The sequence below is a fragment of the Ursus arctos genome, unplaced genomic scaffold (genome assembly GCF_023065955.2).
Source record: "Ursus arctos isolate Adak ecotype North America unplaced genomic scaffold, UrsArc2.0 scaffold_3, whole genome shotgun sequence".
NCBI classification, from domain to species: Eukaryota; Metazoa; Chordata; class Mammalia; order Carnivora; family Ursidae; genus Ursus; species Ursus arctos.
In genome coordinates, this window is record NW_026622985.1 from 5,631,594 (window position 1) to 5,651,017 (window position 19,424).

Below are 19,424 nucleotides of genomic sequence, written 5' to 3' on the forward strand. Positions count from 1 at the left end.
GGGGGAGAGAGAGTCATTATTAATTGTTCTTCCTCCCTCAGAAAAAAATTAGGTTTGGGTGGAGGAAGACTGATAAGCTATAAACTGTGTTGGGGAGAAACAGGATGGGGAATCAGCTTCGCTGGTCTGGGGGCGCTGGTCCCACACATGTGGGTGGACTCCACGCAGACCTCCAGCTCCAGAATGATCAGGAGCGGGTCTCTGGAAACTGCGTTTTTAATGACCACGCAGGTGATTCTGAGCTGCATTTGAGAACCAGGGTGCCGGGGAGATCTCTGAGAGCACTGGTGCCAGGGCGGGGGTGGAGGCGGTCTAGGAAGCCTTGAGACAGGTGGGGATTGGGAATTTGGGCTCAAGACAGGAGAGGCCAGTGAGAGGACAGGAGCCTGGCTGTGAGGCAGCATTGTTATCCTCAGAGCCAAGGGACTCCATTTCCTCCTGTTAGAGGGCTTGAGGGATGGGGAGTTTGGGAAAAGGCAGGTAAGACTGCCATGAAGCAGGCAGAGCAGGGAGTACTGATGCTTTGGCAGCATTCTTGAGCGGGAGGGGGCTGTGCCACCTCCTTGCTGCTCCAGGTTCTGGTGCAGAGAAAACCCAGAGGCAGGAGGCAGATCCTGGCCTGTGGAGGAGCTCACCCCCCACCCCCAGTCTTATACCAATCACTGGGCTCCTTAAGTTTCCTCTGTGCCTTGCTCTGTGTTTGGAGTTGAGAAGCCATACAAAAAAAGCACAGGACTTTTAGAAACTGTCAAAGGAACTCTGTTCCTTGAGAGTCCACGTGCTTTTGATGACAATGCACGCTTGCACAAAGGAGTCACAAAACCTCCAAGACATCCGATTTTGGTTGAAAATATGACTAATTAATTAGCAATGGGATCAGGGATCTTTGGCCTCTGAACCCACAATTCTGATCTTTAGCTCCCCCAATCTCACACTAATATTTAAAATACAGTGGGACTTTTGGGGTGCTTGGGTGGCTCAGTCCGTTAAGCGTCTGATTTTAGCTCAGATCATGATCTCAGGGTCCTGGATAGAGCCCCACATCAGGCTCCTTGATCAGCTCAGTGGGGAGTTTGCTTGTCCTATGCCCCTCCCCTCTTATGTTTGCGTGTGCACGTGTGTGCTGGTGCTCTCTCTCACCTTCTCTCTCAAATAAATAAAATCTTTAAAATATATATACAGTTCAACTTGTAAATTTATGGCACCCACCAGGAAAAGGATTGAAGTGCTTAACAGCAGCAGTTTTCAGCAGGAATGATAAAATGCATGCAGGAAACCTCAAGAGCAGCCCTTGGGCTCCTCGTGGGAGATAAAGAGGGTAGGGGCATTCAGGGGATGCTCCAGTGGGCTGGGAACAGTGGCAGGGCATCAGGAATGCATCATTTCCACTCAGCCTCTTCTGGGTCTTCTGCACCTGCTGCCAGCTCTTCGCACCTTGCTGCATCCCACCTGGAATCTGGTGCTGTCCTCCTGGGGCCCACCAGGCACACCTCGCTGCCACCCCACAAAGGGGGCACCCCCTCCAGGTCAGCCTTCCCAGAGTGGGACTCATCATTTGGGTCCATTGAGTGGGTGCACCACTGACTCTCAATGTACCGGGACCAGGGAAGGCACTGGACACTAAAGGTTCAGTGTCAGAAGGATGTGCTGAGAATAATCATTCTTATGAGGCTTAGAATAAAGGATAGTGAAAACCAAGAAATGGAGTCCATCCTCTTCCAGTGGCTCTTGGAATCGAGATTTGAAACCTCACTCTCACCCACTGGCCGTATCTGGGGCTCTAGGATGAGTCTCCAACCTATGCAACCGAGAGCCGGGGACGTCTGGGAGGGATTAGTGCCAGCTTTTCCTTTCGATTCCTTCAGGTTTTATTTATTAAGCTTCATAAGGATGGGAGCTGCAAGGATGCATGCAAATACATTCCTCACTCTCACCATCAAACTCATCTTTTGAGTGACTTTTTCCCCTTAGGCTGGGCTCAGTTTATCTGTAAGTAAGTGTAGATATTCTTTATTCTCTGGGTCTGTGATCACTGAGAAATAACAAGGCACAGCTGTAAAATGGTGGAACCAATTTCTAAATGGGCATCCGGTCACATCAGTGAGTAACATGCTCTAGCAGTGAGCTCACCAAGGAGGCTGACACTCCCTCAAAAGATGTTGCCTTGTCCAGGGCTGGTTTTGAAAGTCTCCTTTAGGAATTGATGGCAGGAGCTGATGGGAACAGTATGATCTGTTTATTTCACTAGAGTTTCACCTTGCTGGGATCAAATGTTGCACCATGCAGACCTGCTTACCCCATTTTGTTCACTGGATCTGAACCCACCTGATGTCTGGCTCTCTCTCCAAAACGGAGGTGAGCCTTCTGGCACTGTCCGGCCCTGGCCAAAGTGTGCAGCTTTGCAGGGTCAGGACCATGACAGGTGGCCACTGTGGTCAGCCACTGTCTCCCGCGTGCCCACAGCCATGGACCCAACCTCAGTGGCATTATGCAGCGGGCTGTGAAGAGCATGGAGTACATTGATCATTTCCCACCACCTCTACCTGCCTCAAATCCACATTTTGAAGCCAAAGACCAAGACCTAGCACCCCAAGCCCAGTGCAGCCATGGACAGGAGGCGGTCAGTGTGCCGCCGAGCCTCTCTGCTGTGCTACAAACATATCTGATGCCCACGGTCATGTGGTTCCCAACTGGGGCTCAGCTGCCCCAAGACCCGCCTGCCTCCTCTGGTGGGGAGGAGTCTGCAGCAGGTGGCCATGCCGCAGGGCACCAGACTTCACGGGACGGGACAGACAAAGTATTTGTTGCATTTATTTGTTCTATCACTACAGAAGAAGCATTTCAAAATGTGTACAAAAGGATCCTCTATTCCTCCAGGGGTACACTACCCCTTGTTCACAGCTAAACAGAAATAATTTAACATCACCAGAGAAGGCGGATGGGAAATACAAGTGCATTTTCTCATTTACAATCCTGTACACGTATTTTCCAGAATGGCGGACGAAGACCTAAAGCTGCACTGGGATACAAGCAAATTGTACCTTGACGATCCCCACAGACAACATTGTAAAAAAGTATATTAGAAAGTATTTGAGACAATATTGCATATTAATACCTGGTTACATCTGTTCACAGTGAATGCGACCATACCCACGGGCAGATGTGCCTGTACATCTTAAATAGATCTGATTGTGGTTCATTTTAAAGTTAAAAAAAAAAAACCACACTGAACTGAATGAAAGCTCTCTGGATTCTAAGTAGAGTTGACCCTTCCTTATTGCTAAAACTCAAGGAGTGCAGATAAAGAGAAATACATTTGCTTCATGATTTTTCTCTGCAAGTCCATCTGATCCCACTTCTGTTTTGGCAAGAACACCACACTACAAGAGCTACATGGTAATCAAAACAAAACAAGAAAAAAAAAAACCCCACAAAAATAAAAAGAAAACCACCCACCCAAAAACAAAAAACAAAAAACCCCAAACTCACAAATCCATAACAGTAGCTTCCTTTCTCAATGAAGAGTCTAAGATCTCTTTATGGGCTGGATTCTTGGTTGGAAGCGGGACACACTGGTCTCTGAAGTGATACGCCCTTTGGTGGAAAAGCAGTGGCAGAGCAAATCTTTTTAATGATTCTTCCAATAGGACAGCCTGTGCTCTAAGGTCCACGTCACAGAAGGGACCTGGGTAAAGGAGCAAGTGTCCAGGCTTTCTGTCAAGGGAAGCTCAGTGACAGAGGACGGGAGGGGGAGGGGCAGGGATTTCTGATTGTAATCCTCACATCAACCCACGACTAGCGACCCTCCTGTCTCTGGTGTTTATTTTAAAGACGAGTGTATAAAGTCTAGGCACCCTTCAGGACACAGCGGTTCCCAAGACACACACTCACACCGTCCAACAACAGAACAGACCATAGAACAGAAAGGGGTGAAGTCATGCAAAATCCTACTTTAACCAGCTAGAAGAGAAAACATTAACAGCTTTTGGTACAGAATAGGACCACCTTTCTAACATAATTTAATTACTTGCTGCCATTCTATGGGACCTTACCTTAAACACAATAATCTCAAAGAAAAATGGTGTTATAATATAAAACCACAAGAAAAGGTGTGGAAATAGATGGTTACATTGGCTAGGAAAGGCAGTGGTGGGCGGGGGATGGGGAGCATTTTAGGAAAGAACATCTGTGGCCACTATTTACAGTTCTGGGTTAAGCTTTGTTTGAAGCCACAGGGGATAAAGTAGCTCCTTTCAACCAATTGACTGTGTGGGATGGATGGAAAAGAACAGGGCAGGTCCAACTGGACCTCTGTGACTGTGTGTGGAATTACAGCTGTCAGAAGCCCTATCTGCCTCTACCTGACTCAGTGCATCCATGGGCTGAGTCTCAATCACTGTGACTATGCTTGTTTCCAGTTTCAAAACAACACACCATTCCATAAGCAAAGAAACCCACGCCTCAAGAATGACATGCGTGGACTCCGTCTTTCAAGATTTGCTTCCAAAGAATGAAAAGGACTCATTCATTTATAGGATTTACAAAGGAACGGGGGTCAGGAGTTAGACTCCTGATGGGGACAATTCTTCCAGTGCTTTTGCTTTTTGGAAGGCTTCCCAGACCTTTGACTGGTTTATAAGTCGAGCAGTGGTTCTCAATTTGGTGACTTGCTCCCCAGGGGACATTTGGCAACATCTGGAGAGATTTTTTGGTTGTGAAATGAGGGTGCTATTGGCATCTATTGGGTAGTGACCAGGGATGATGCTAAATATTCTGCAAGGCGCCGGGGAATTCCCAAAGAATGATCCAGCCCCAAATATCAAGAGCACCGCGACTAAGAAACCCAGATTTAGATTACATGCAACAGTGCTTATGCACAATTTTTCTTTTTCTTTTTTTTTTTTTTTTTCGTGTTCACCTTGGTTCAGTTTTGGCAAAGACACATAAACATTGGAACTGGTACACTCTCACTTGCCAGGGGTTATTATCCTTAATGATGGGATTAACCTTGAGGGCTTCCCCTTCCAGTGGGTACTGGAATCACCAAACACCTCAGCGGGGCTCCCGACAGCTTGGCTCAGGATGGTTCTGCCTCCAGCACCGCCCACCTCTTTCCCGCCAGACCTCGCTGGCAGGTTACACGGTCGCTCTGCACGTTCCAAGCCCCCACTGAGAAAGGATGCTCCTATTTATGGGTGGGCACATAGGGGCTGCTCTTACAGGAGAGGTTCAGACTGTTGCGAAGTTTAGTTTCTAACAGGTAGGTTCTGCGTGTAGCCTCATCTCCTGGGCTTTGCTTGTCATAGTTTCTGGTTCTGAAAGTGACTGATCATTCCGCATCATTCTTTTATGGATTTTTAAGACAAGAATAATGTACAGTGAGGGCGGGGAGAGAAATGTACCAACAAACAAAACAGTGACATTGTTGAAATAGGGTCTAGGTTGGGCCTCCGAGGAGAAACAGGCTTCTGGCTGTCAGCGGAACCAGCCAGGGAAGGAAGGAGTGTGGAGTTTGGAATTTGGTTTCTGAGAAATGTTACCATTTGAGAGATTCAAAGGAATTAAGGTCTGCATTTCAGGACGGATGCTGAAATTGTAGTGCCAGGCTCTGGGCCGTGAGAGGCACAGATGTGAGAAGGCAGAGGACAGAGGTCTCCAGATCGGCCTCCGGAAGTGTGAGGTTGGGGGTTTCTTCCACCTGCTGGCAAGCCGGAGAAGGGTGAGCAATGCTACAGCGGTTTGGAAATGGAGACAGAGACCAACAGGTCCTCTGACCCCTCCTCATGCCCTGGGAGTCCAACATCTTTTATAAACTGCAACCTTCCAGACCTAGATGCAAGCGGCCAGAGGCTGTGGCTTGGGTTTCTCAGCCCTGCTGTACTGGGGGGCACCTGTAAGGCTGATCAGGGACTGTGCTCACTGCCACCGGGGCCTTGGAAACCACGTGGGTGCTGGACGCTCAGCACAGAAACCAGCTCTTTCCTTCCCAGGCTCTGACCTGTTTTTCAAAACTTTCTCTGAAAATGAGCAATTCTTTGGAGGAGGGGAATTCCAGGAAGCACCAGGGGAGGGGGATTTCGGCTAGCAGTCTATGAGCACATCTAGTAACACAGCAGTTTGGGGGGCGGGGGGCTCCAAATGTAACCCTGCATCTAACAATAAAAATCTCCTTGTTTTCAAAAGCAAATCAAACCCCAGCCAAACGACCGACTTAAAAAAAAAATACAAAACGAAACGAAAAACCACCTAGAAATCAAAGCACAACGTTCTGGTCCAGTCCGGGCTGCTGGCAGGAGCGAAGGGCCTGGGGCTTTGTGCTTCTCTCCGGCAGGGCGGGGCTTAGCTCATGTGGAAGCGGTGCTCGCCCCGCGTGATGTGGGACGAGAACTCGTACCGGTCCTGGCTGTGGTAGCCGCACATGTTGCACTCAAAAGGATCACGGAAGCCGTGACAGCCCATGTGGATGGTGTACATGACGTGGTCCAGGAAGAGCACCCTGCAGTGTTCGCACTTGTACACCTTCATGGGCTCCCCGCTCGTGCTGATCACCCGGAAGGCGTCCTGGGAGCTCTCGGACGCCGCGCGTAGCACGTCGTAGGCCGGGTGCTCCTCCTTGATGGACAGGCCGTTGCGGGCGTGCGGGTTGATGTGGTTGGTCAGGTAGATGAGGCTGCTCCGCTGCTCCTCGTTATTGCTCTCCGTGTCTGTCGAGTCTTGGCAGCTGTTGCTCGGGGACGCCTCCCGCTCGGAGGACACCGACTTGGCCTTGGAGAGCAGCAGCAAGTTCTCCACGGCGCTGTCCTGGGCTGAGTGGTTGGACCGCGGGGGGCCCTCCGCGTGGGGCTTGTGGAGCTGGTACATGGGGTTGATGACCGGGACCACCTCCGAGCTGCCCGGGGGCGTCTGCACCAGCGGGCGCAGGGACTCGGCCCCCAGATAGCTGATGGCATTGTTGATGGCTTGGTCCATCACATGGGTCTGCATCATCTCATTCTCTTTCTCGTAGCTGGTGCTGCTGTCATAGGGCATGTCCGACAGGCACTTGTCCCCTGTGGGAGGCAGGTGACAGTCAGTGGGGCCGGATTAGCTTTGTGCAGGACAGTAACAGCTGGAATCTACATGGTGGGGGGAGGGGCGGGGGACATCCAACCTCAGGCTGTCCCAGTGCTCCGGCAGACAGACCACACAAACACCTCCCAAATGGGGAAGGTGGAGATATCTCTGCCCGTGGTCACCTAGCCCAGGGACCTGCCCGGAGTCTGCACTTAAATAGATTTGACCGGACAAATGAATCCGTGAACCAATCAGCGGGACCGTCCAACAAAATACTCACCCACTACCTGTGTCTTTTCCTTTGGACGGTATAATCGAACATTATTATATTTAAGATTAATATTTAAATGAGGCATTTTCAATAGAGTGTTCTAAGTGATTTGTAGAAACTAGTGAATTTCTCATAAATTTAATCAAAGTACATTAGGAATAGAATTATTCACCATAGTATTCAATATACTTATTTAAAATAGTATTACATGGGGGCGCCTGGGTGATCAGTCAGTTAAGCGTCTGACTCTTGATTTCAGCTCAGGTCAGGAGCCCAGGGTCATGGAATGGAGCCCACCGTTGGACTCCACAGTGGGTGTGGAGCCTGCTTGGGATTCTCTCTGTCCCTTTCCCTCTGCCCCTCCACCCCTGCTCACAATCTCTCTCTCTCAAATAGATAAGTAGATAAGTAGATAAATAAATAAATAAATAAACAGTATTACATGATAACATTCTAAATTCATAACTTTAATACTCAGAATAAAATTTAACCAAAAGGTACGATTGATAGTTAAGATTTATTGAAAGCTGACTTTGGGCTCCGAGAGTAAAAAGATGCTCAGTGTCCAGTGTCCACACCCTTCCTGCTTCCCGCTCCACTGGCCTTTCCATTGCTCGTAGCACCAGAGCCACATGCCACAGTGATATGTGTGGGTAGGCTGCACCAAACCAAGGAAGCTCAGGGGACAAGGTGTGCCATTCATCTGATCTTTCCAAAAATTGTGGAGCATGAACGATGCTCAAGGAACCAATGCCGAGGACTCTCAGCATGCCAGCTTCACCTCAAGAAGCTTCTGGTCTGAGACAGGGTTTGCAGCAGTAGGCAAGCTTGCTCCCTGGGAATGGTGAACCCTGAGACTAGCTCTGGCTTATGAGTAAACATTTGCATCAAGCTGCACCTTCTCAGAATATTGGTTATAGGTTCAGTATGAAACCAGGGCTTAATTAGCAAATTCCCTAACTGTCTGCACTCTTACTGTCAGGGCTAGTGATTTGCTTTCCTCTCAGGGCTGGTTTATGAATCAATCAAAGCACCTGAGGGATGCCTTAACTGTTTACATTTTCCCCCTTACTCTGTTTCTTTTCTTTCTCTAACACATTTTCATTGAGCATTGAGTGTCTCCTGGCCCACATAGGAGGAACAGATAGGTGAGCTAGTAAAAAGGGTCCCCATCCTTAGTGGCACACAGCTAACAGGGGACACAAATATTAAAACAGGGCTCCACAGACAGCAGGTCCCAGACTGTGAATTTTGATGAAGGAAACAGAAGGCTTGTGTCATATGGGCTTCCGACTGAGGAAGAGTCAGCCAGGTGAGTGGGGCTTGTGTCCAACACTGGGAGCAGCAAAGGGAAAGCAAGGGGAGAAGGAGCATGGAGCTTCAGAGGGACAGGGTGAAGGTCGAGGGGCCAGAGGCTGGGTGCAGAGGAAAGTGGGGATCCCCTGAAGGGTTTGAAGGAAGTGCCCTTCTCGGTAACGGGAAGAAGAACAGGTTGAGAGGGGCAAAGGTAGGTGAACTTACTCTCCCAAGAGTTCAAGTAGTGGCTGCTGGTGAGGGTGGTGGCAGTGGAGGGTCCCCACACCACCCACAGTGACACCCGACATCAAGGTCTCCTGATCTCTTAGAAACAGGAGGACAGACTCCCTGGTAGTTCAAAACTTAAGAACTAATCCTTTTAGAAAAATGTTTCTGACCACTGACAATTGCCCAGGGATTGGCCCCATGATACTAGAAAGCATCTTTAGGCCTCATTTCTTGCTTGCAGAGGAGATTTATCATGAAACGGCTCAGCCTGCATTCATTCTAATCTACTGGTGGTCAGGAGGGGCACATGCCCTGATAGTGGAACAGTCTGATCCTTAGATTACAGAAAGGAAAACTTGCTGGTGGCCACTCACACCCTCTGCAGAAACGGAACAGAATGGCTGGGATCTCTCTGCGTGGTGGGCAGCAGGGAACATAGAGGTGGTGTTACTCTATGTTAAAAGTTCCAAGAAGTAATTTAATAGCATTACTAACACTACACAGTTTTCCTCATTTTTGTGCTGAGGTGCTAGGTATCTTGTTGCTCTAACCCCAAAACAGAGGGCTTATGCCCCTGTCTATCCCTCTGCCAAACCCTGGTAGGGGCAAGATGAGGCACAGACTTTGAGGCTGATTTAGATACGTATCAAAGTGTGTGTAGTCCCACCCAAAATGGTGCTTTCCCACCTAATCATCCTGCTTCTCCTCAAAGTCATGATTCTCTGGTTTCCCAAGCAACCATTAAAATCCATTGTTTTTAAAACTTGGTCTCAACAACAAATGGACAGAGGAAAAAGTCCATATATTGGAGATTACTGTGGCATATTGAAATGACCCACAGAATTTCTCTTTTCTAATACTCCACAAAGTGAGAAAAATAAAAACCCACACCATTCACTTTGGCAATCAACTAAATAAAAGAATGCATTCTAATGAAATAGTTTTAAAAAATCAAGGACCAAGGAAAGACAATTCTGTCCTCAGACATACAGTAAAGGGTGGCTGCCGATCTGACTTCTAAAAACCTTAAGTATGAGCCAACAAAATCCTCAGCATTCTCCCTCATATCCTCATATCTGTAGAAAACAAATTCAAATAAACGTCTTCTTCCACTTCTGACCAAAAAGCAGTGAAAATCTCTGCTAGCAAGCCAGGTGGCACTGGACAGGTGAGCAGCGAGGTTGGCTCTCTTGACAGGAGTCCGGTCCTCTATGAGGGGAAACAGCCCGAAGCCCCTGGTGTCCCCCTGTGGGGCTGGGAAGCACTCTCTAACCAGGTACAGTGATAACTGGTTTAGGACATTGAACCAAATCTCAGAATGAGGGAGGGAGAACAGCAAGAATGCCTTTTAACAAAAATGTCACTTTGCCTCACCTGAACTCCTCCCTCTACTCCATCCTTGGCATTCTTTCAGGATTAGAAAAGTCAATAGCTCTCACAGGGGGAAAAAAAAGTCTCACATACAGTGGGAAGAATGTCGAAATGTCAATCAGGCTATATCATCCCAAATAGAATAGCAAGATTAAAAGAAATGTCATGGTTATGGAGAAAATATTTTCTAGCAATACAAGGGAGGAAAGGAATTAAAATAGACCAATACACACATCCTAGGAAAAAAGCTTAACTCAAGGAAGAGAGGAAATATCTCACAATTACTTTGTGACATGGACTCCATAAAAAAAAAAAAAAGGTTCTGAAAGACAGCATGCTAAAACAACAGAATGAGATGAAAAAAGGAGATGTCTGATCTCAGGAAACAAAATGAAGTCCAAAACAGTTTTATTACAGAATGAGCCCATGGATATAGAAGCAGCAAGTAATAGAACATAAGCTACTAAAAATGGAATGATTGATATAGAGGAAGAACACAAGATAATAAGTGTGAATGAATGTGGAAAAAAGACCAAAAAAGTAACTTCAGGAAATGCTAACAGATATGGAAGACAAATTATCCAACATAAGGACAACTGGTATCCCTGACACAGATCACAACAGATGGAACAAAAGATATCTCTATGAGGAAGAGAATTTTTTTAGAAATAGAGAGAGAAAAAGGGATTCCCCAGATTAAAATGGCAGGAAATTTTTATCCAGAATACAAAATACCAAGACACATCCTAGTGAGGATATTTAATTTTAAGATTACAGAAAGAACTCTTCAAGCATTCAGGAAGAAAATAGAAATCACCTTTCAAAAAACAATATCAGATTGGCCTTAGACATTTGCACAGCAACATTCAACAAGCAACACCGTTGTGGCACCACACACTCTGTCAAGATAGAAAGGCAACAGGTAGACATCCTTGAACACAAAACAACTGAAATAGAGCACCTATAGCACCTTCCTTTTTTTTTTTTTTTAAGATTTTATTTATTTATTTGAGAGAGAGGGAGTGAGTGAGAGAGCACAAGCAGGGGGAGTGGCAAAGGGAGAAGCAGGCTCCTCACTGAGTGCGGAACCTGACACGGGGCTCAATCCCAGTACCCTGAGATAATGACATGAGCCAAAGGTAGACACATAACCAACTGAGTCACCCAGGGGCCCCCTATAGCACCTTTAATGTTAAGTCCAATCAGTTAAGAGATTAATCAAAATAAAAAGAAATAGCACTAAAAGGACTGAGTCTGAGCCTTGAATCTATTTAAATATAGAGTTAACAATAAGTAGCTAGACTTCTTGGAGAACTAGGATTATGGAATAGAATGTGAATATTAGGAAGGAGGATGATGTACAAATAACATAACTGAACACATGGGAATAAAATCATGTCCTTATTTCCCAAAGCTACAAGTCCGTAGATACTGCCTAAATTGAAACAAATGGATTAAAACATTGATTTGAAGGTCTTCAGGTTTTAAATAATGCAGTATATCTTTCAAATCTTAGAAAAATCCTTTAAAAGTAATACCTTTTTTGTGAAAAAATATTTATTTGAAGATCAGCCATGTCTCCAGTTTTGTTTTTTGTTCACCTCTTAAATTTAAGACAGCTATAAAAGTGATTCTTTTATTTTGAAATAGCATCTGTAATATGATAGAACCTTATAGAAGTATTTATTTCACACCTGTCTATCAATCCACCTAGCCCCTCATATACGTATATATGGATAGAAAGATATTTAGAATAATGCTCAGCAGCTCTTAATATTGGCAATTTCTGGACGTTGGAGTTTTGGGGTGATTCTAAAACATTCCTCTTTCCATTAAAATTCCTTATATTAACCACATGTCATTTTAATAATGCAACAGGGTTGTATTATTCTTCTCAAAAAAAGAAACTATACCAAGATAATTATAATGGATAACAAAAATATTAATCATTGTTATTTTCCCCTATTTCCTCTTCTGTATTTAAAAAGCCTTCTCAGGGCACTTGGGTGGCTCAGTCAGTTAAGCACCCAACTCTTGATTTTGGTGCAGATCATGATCTCGGGGTCGTGTGATCGAGCCCCACATCAGGCTCTGTGCTCAGTGTGGAACCTGCTTGAGATTCTCCCTCCCCTTCTCCCTTTGCCCCTCCCCTTCTCTCTCTCTAACAACGACGACTACGACAACAACAACAACAACAAGAAACAACACTTTCTCCCTGCCATCGCCCAACAGACTAAGAACAATGAGTAGCAATCCTACGTAACATTATTATCCCCTTTCTGATGGGCTTCTGTTGACCTCTATCTGATTATCTCAGAGGATGAGATCTTTGATGACATAATTGGTGAGGAATGTTGCTGACAGAATCCATACTTGCTTACAGTCATGCCAACATGCAAGGTAAAAATTTTAATCATAGATCATGTATCAATTAAGCAAAATTATAGGCTATTCTGAGCAATATACCACAGGAAAATAATGTCATCTGACATTTTTAAGGTGCTCTCTTGAGTTGAGAGCAGTGCCACACCCATTGTCCCTTTTGATCTTCAGAATAGAACTGGGAAGGGTGCAGGGCAGGAGGTATCACACATATTTCACAGATGGGGACACTGCGTCCAGTGACGTGCTCAAGGTCGCCAGCCAGTCATAGCTGGAACTGGACCTGTCTCTTGAATGCAGACCTGGAGCTCTTTCCATGGCACCACCACTAGCCCATGTGTATGATCATGTATGATAACAGCTGAATTCCTACATGTTTCTGAATTTATATAAAGGATAAATTCAGCATCTAGAAGTTAGGAGGGACCCTAAGAGATCCATATTTTCCCTCCTTCCTCCCTCCCTCCCTTTCTTTTCTTCTTTAATCCTTTCTTTCCCCTTCCCTTCCTCTGTCTCTTCCTTCATTCCTCTTCCTTTCTTTCTTTTCTTTCTTCCTTTCCTTTCCTTTCCTTTTCCTTTTCCTTTCCTTTTTCTCCTTCCTTCCTTCTTTCCTTCCTTCCTTCCTTCCTTCCTTCCTTCCTTCCTTCCTTCCCCTCTCTCCCTCCCTCCCTCTTTCTCTCCTCTCTTCCTCCCTCCCTCCCTCTCTCTCTCTTTTTCTTTCTTTCTTTCTTTCTTTCTTTCTTTCTTTCTTTCTTTCTTTCTTTCCTTCTTTCTTTCCTTCTTTCTTTTTCTTTCTTTCTTTCTTTCTTTCTTTCTTTCTTTCTTTCTTCCTTCCTTCCTTCCTTCCTTCCTTCCTTCCTTCCTTCCTTCCTTCCTTACTTTCTTTCTTTCTTTCTTTCTTTCTTTCTTTCTTTCTTTCTTTCTTTCCTTTTTCAATTTTAGCGATGGGGAAGCTGTGACAAGTCAGGAGTGGTTGATTGAAATCCCATCACATTGAACTGAGGACAAACTAGGAATCTGGGGGTAGAAAGATGTGTTATTTTAGAAATAACTTATCAATCACTAAATTTTTGGGAAAACATCTAACAGAATACACAGCTGCTCCTGAGTCCTTTGTTTCAATCTCCATGCTGCTGTCCTCATCCTACTATTCCCGTCACACTTTCCCTGTGCCCCCCCCCCCCACTCCCCTGGGGACTTGTTCCTAACCTTGGCTTGGCTTGGTTAGAGCTTTTTTTTCCCCCTTTTTTCTTTCTTTCTTTTTTTTTTTTTTTTTTTAACACAGAAGCGTGTAAATCTGATGACAATACCCTAACTCATGGCCTCCTCCCAGGTGGCTACAGGAGAGGTTCACAGGTAGTCTCATTTGGTTGAAAGCCTCCAAAAGCTAATATGGGCTGCAAAGGTTCACTGATAAAGTACTCAGCAGGACTTGTCCAATTTGCCAACCTGAAGGAGAAGTCATGCCCAGTTTCCCAAAGTCAGTGACCACTAACAATCCACAGGCGCACTTGCCACTGTGTCTTTGCTCCATCTCCCCTCCTGGTTACCTGGCAACTGCCCTCTGCCTCACCCACCGCCTGCTCCCACCACCCACTGCATACCACCTTTGAGCACTGTGTTCTCACCTAGCCCAGTGTGACCTAAAATCCCATCACAACAGCCTATTCCGTGCTCAGGATCTTGCTCCCGCTCTGCTCAGGAAATCCAGGGTCTCCCTCTTTCCCACAGTCTAAGAGTGCACATTTATGTGGGTGACCCCCCCACAGGGCATCTCTGGCCAGTGATTTGCAAAAGTGTTTTAAATTGGATCTTTCTTTCCCCCAACTCTCCCACCCCCAACCTGTGATAAGTCTCTAAAATCTGATAAAAATGGAGGCTTACATGCAAAAGGGAGGATGGAGCCCCAAGAACATGGCCTCTCCTTCATCCTCCCTGCTTCCTGTTGTCCCATCTGTTCTCTGGAACTCCAGGACAGATTAACAATTAACCCCATTCTAGCACACATTTTCCAGCTCCCATGTGGCTTCTACACCAGAAAGCCATTGAAGATGAGCAGGTCAAAACCAGAACTCTATCTTTTTCCACAAACTATCTTTACCAATTCTGTAAATGGCATCCTCCTCTACTAGAATAATCATGACTCACGGCTTCCATCCCCCAGTCCCTGCCCTGACCCCCATGCACTCCACCAGACCCCTCTGCTCCATTTCCTCCTCCTTCCCTGCCACCACTGGCCCTCTCCCTTTCCAGTCACCTTCTGGCACTTGTGGTCTTGTATTTTAAGAGGTGACTCCTATCAAAAATATGCCAGTGCTTTTTCCTGCCTCCTGAATGTCTCCAAGGAGACATTCTCACCTTGGCATTCAAAGACCATTGATTCTGTGGCCAGACCTCATTGGGACCTAATTTTTCTTGCTTCCCTAAGGGCACATGAATTAGCCCAGAACACATCCTGCTCCTGAGTCAGGTCCCACATGTCCCTGCTCCAGCCCCTACAACCAGCATCACCATTTCCCTGTACTTTTATGCCTATTTAGATCCTGTCTCTTTCTTCCACTATTAATAATATGCTGAAGTCCTAGTCCCCTGTCAAGGTCACTATTAGCTTCATGAAGCTTTTACTAATCATTTCCTTTCCTGACCATGACCCACCCCCATGGTCCTCTTTGCTGACCATGACCCTCCCTCAAGGTCCTCTTTGCTGACCATGACCCTCCCCCAAGGTCCTCTTTCCTGGACATGACCCTCCCCCATGGTTCTCCTTCCTAATCATGACCCTCCCCAATCTTCTTTCCTGACAATAACCCTTCCCCCCTAGTGTTCTCTTCCCATGTTATCCTATTGATAATTGTTGACCTTTACACTGAGGGGTTCTAAATGTTCTCACATCCTTGATGTTAATTTATGCTCACAAAGCCCTGTGAGGTACATAAAGAATGGAACCAAGGCTTGGAGAGGTCAAGTAATGTCACCCAGGTGACAGCATTATCACGTGGCTGTGTGCTGACATCCCTAGTTTGGGCCCCAAGCCCAGGGCATTTCCACTCTTACACTGAGCTAACTAGGTATCATTCTTCCTGCACTTGCAGTGTGTAGCCTGATGAGTGTTGCTACCATCTACACTGGACAGCGAGCTCCTAGAGGAAAGGGCCAGCTTGCTCTTCCCATTATCCCTCAAAGCACTTGACACGGGCAGAGATCCCATGGAGAGCACAGCGATCACTGCTGTGCCGCCTCTTCCCTGTGCACGTCTCATGGGTCAGTTGCTGTGTGATTCAAGGCAGCCCATGCAGGGTTATTATGAACTTCTGAGCATCTGCACCTCAGCGGGGCTGCTCAGGCAGCAGGTGAGTGGGCCATGCAGGGAGCCCCCAGCCACACTGGGTCCATGTGTTCAGCCCAAGTACACTGACCCGAACACCCCTGGAAGAGCACAGGTGTCCACAGGCAGATCTCCTGGGTGCCCAGGACGCTGTAAGACCACGTGTAGGAAAAACTGCCTGGAGAAGACTTCTTATGTGTAAGAAGTCTATTAGAAAAAAATCTAAAATATTTAAGAAACGTTAAGCTTACCAATTTTTGCTTTTTTTAAAAAATGAGATACTTTTTCTTTCTCCTACTCTCAACTATGACCACCTGAGTCTAAAATACCCGCGTAGTTTTTTTTTTTTTTTAAGAGACAGCAAACGTTTGACTCTTACCAACAAATTTCTGAGGCATAGAGCTCTTACGTTTGGCGACGTTACTTGCTAGTCTGTCCAGCACGAGGGATCTCTCTGATCCTATCTTGCACAGATCTTCTGCCATCTCACTGTGATTAGCTTCTTCTTTAATGACTAAAGTCAAAGACAGTTAGAGAGGCCAGTTTAGAAACGCTTACAGTGAAAGAATTTGGTCGCGTCCAGTGTTAAATCTGACATTTGTTAAGCGCCTACAAGAGCCAGGCCCTTCGTAGGGATTATTTCTAATCTCCCCGGCAGTGCTGCCAGGCAGACAGAGGCTGCCCATAGCCACCTGCTAATGACACCTGGGGACCGCACATTATCTCCCACAACCAAAGGAAAGAAGCACCACCCCTGTCACCAGAAGCTGGATGTGATTAAGCACTTGTGTCCCTCTGACGAGTCCTCTTAACTTTTCAAGGGCTCCCAAATCCACTACCTCAGTCAGTCCTGACATCAGCCTGCAGAGAATCAAAGAACTGTCAGAGCTGGAAATGATCTGAGGGTCCGGCACCATAGGCTGGCAAAGTGAAGTGAGATGCAGAAATGCTACAGCGAATCCCAGCAACACGGGGGAGAAGCCAGAGCTCCTGATCCCCAAACACACAGCAAATTCTGGAAAATCAACACGCTCTAACTGCGGAACACCTAGACACTGCAGGGGTAAGCACTGACGTAGGGAGTATGTCTAGCCCGTCTTTATTTCTCTACATTATCTTTCTTTCTGTAATTGAAGAGACAACTTTGTATCCTGCGGAGTCCATCCCTATTCTAGTTTTTATAGTTGGATGTTTGGAAATAGAACTCTTTCACATCCCTGCAATTTATCCTAACGTACGAAGAGCTGAAAATGTCAATTATATTCCAAATAGCTACTCAATCTTTCCAGTGCCATTTCGAAATGGTCCACCTCAATCCCACTGCCGTATGCCTCCTCCTCCTCTTCTCTCAGACACGACATGCTGATTGAGCACAGGACCGATAGGTTTATCCACTCCTATTCTTGATTTCTGTCTATTCTTCAAAGAGCTCTGCATTAGCTGCATGTGAATTCAGCACCAGACATTCCTCTTCCTTTTTGAAAATGCCAATCCTCTTTGTTATTCCAGACACCCTTTACGATATTCCAATACAATTCGCAGACACATTTTATGTGAAAACCATGCCTTGATTTGGGAAGACACATGACTGCAAGTGTCTGGCCCTCCCCATCTTCCACCTCTGCTTTCTGGACCCAGCACGGTGAGGCAGCTGTCCTCATCACGTCCTGCGCATTACCTGTGAAGATGACTTCTAAGTGTTTCAGGTCATTATGAAGGCCATTTTGGAAACATATATTTCAAATTGGTTATTATCACTGGTATATGCAATTTTTTAACTGGAAATGTGTGTTTGCTATTCGATGAGCAAACTAATAGTCTACACCCTGATTTAGATGAAGGCTACACACAAAACCCATGCAGTCTAATTCCAGCTGTTGTACGTTTGACCTATCGAGCTCATATTCTTCCTCACATGTCCCCCCTTCTCCACCAAGCCCCACCCAGGGCACCTGCAGCACTTCAAGTGTGGTTATGTCCCCACCAGGACACAGGGCCTCCTGAGAGGGGAGACACTCAGAGTTATCACAGTGAGGGACAAAGGAGTCCAAAGCTCCCAGATCGGTGGCTACCTTGACTTTGATGCATTTCCCCCTAGGAGCTTGTAACATGATTTGTGTACCTGATGGATCATCTTCCAAAACTCAAGAGAAACTTACTTCTTCCATAAAGGAAATTACAACACATGACCAACAAGTCTTTAACTAAATAAAGTTATATTCAGAAAAATTAAACTTTCCCACATCCTAGCTAAGCTAGGCTTTGTTTTTACCAAATCCCAAAGAATGGCCCCAACTTAAGGGGTCTGAAGAGGGGAGAGGCTATCTGGGTGTCCATCTGTGCACCAAGGGGGCTTGTCTCAGGTGCTGTGGGAAGGATGGGGCATGAGAAGGCACAGGTTCAACCAGCCCTGGCACAGCAAAGCCAAGGGAGCAAGGATTCCCTCTCCCACCCCTGCCCACACCCCAGCAGCCCACTGCCTACCCCCTGAATACCAGATGTTGGCTTGTAGAATGAGCACTGAAGTGCTTTTATGGATTCTCTCCACACCCGAGTTCCTTCACTGCACACAGGAAACCTTCTTTATCTCCCGAGCACAGGAACATAAGGACACATCATTGTGGTATGCCCAATGATCCGATCACCAAAGGGAACAGATTAGCATTTCGACATGGAGGTGATTCTGGTGAGAGGGTAATATATAAGCTCGCTGACACAAACACCAACAGAGGAGACCTGTCAGGTTTCAATACTTCAGTGACTGACATTTGTATGTGCACGTGAGTGCGTGATGCATGTCTACGCTCCCTAACACTCTCTCCTCTTTCTCCCAGAGCCTTTCTGCAAGGTTGGCCAGGCAGGAATTATCACTCCTACTTGAGAGTCCAGGGTGGCATTCACAAACAGATTTAGAGATCCAACTTGAACCCAGGTCTCAGGGACACACAGGCTGCTCTCCCCTGGATCAGGCTAGGCTGACTTCCTAGCCTGTTCCTTCAGTAATAGAATGGCAGAGAAAACCAATGTGCTCTGTCTGTGTCTCTTCTTCATCTTGTCTTCTCAATTTCATGTGTATGGTTTTACAGGAAATTCAGGTAACTGTGCTCAAAGAGGGTTCAGTGCTGTAGATAATATATTGTAGCAAATATCTGTTGGGTAGATAAATGGCTTATTTAAGCATGGATCAGTCCATTTTGGAAACATATTTCAAATTGGTTATTATCGCTTTTATATGCAAGTTTTCAACACCAGAAATGTGTGTTTTTCATTAAACAGGCTAACATAAAAACTCATACCCTGATTTATATGAAGGATATACACAAAATCCATAAAAACCCAATCCCATTGGTTGTACATTTGACCTATTGAGCTAATATGCTTCCTCGCAGGTCCCTCCTTCTTGGCAAAGAGGGGTAAAGTGGCACTTACTTCCAAAATCCATTAATTTATTTTTGGCAGGAAAACACAATCTTGGAATGTTTAGATTTTATTCTAAAG

General features: G+C 46.0%; 1 protein-coding gene across 9 annotated transcripts in view; it reads right to left on the reverse strand.

Annotated features, from left to right (window-relative positions):
- Positions 1-2,791: 2,791 nt before the first annotated feature.
- IKZF1 (IKAROS family zinc finger 1) overlaps positions 2,792-19,424 on the reverse strand; it is a 95,147-nt gene continuing 78,514 nt past the window's right edge. For 5 of the 9 annotated variants that reach the window (XM_057304311.1, XM_026501780.4, XM_026501789.4 and 2 more), the window contains 2 exons: positions 16,306-16,440; positions 2,792-7,049 (listed from right to left, as the gene is read on the reverse strand). In XM_057304311.1, the coding sequence (XP_057160294.1) occupies positions 6,340-7,049; positions 16,306-16,440 (845 nt within the window). In that variant the 3' untranslated portion in view covers positions 2,792-6,339. The remainder of the gene's footprint in view (positions 7,050-16,305; positions 16,441-19,424) is intronic. The other 4 variants (XM_057304310.1, XM_057304307.1, XM_048213054.2 and 1 more) reach the window with 2 other exon arrangements.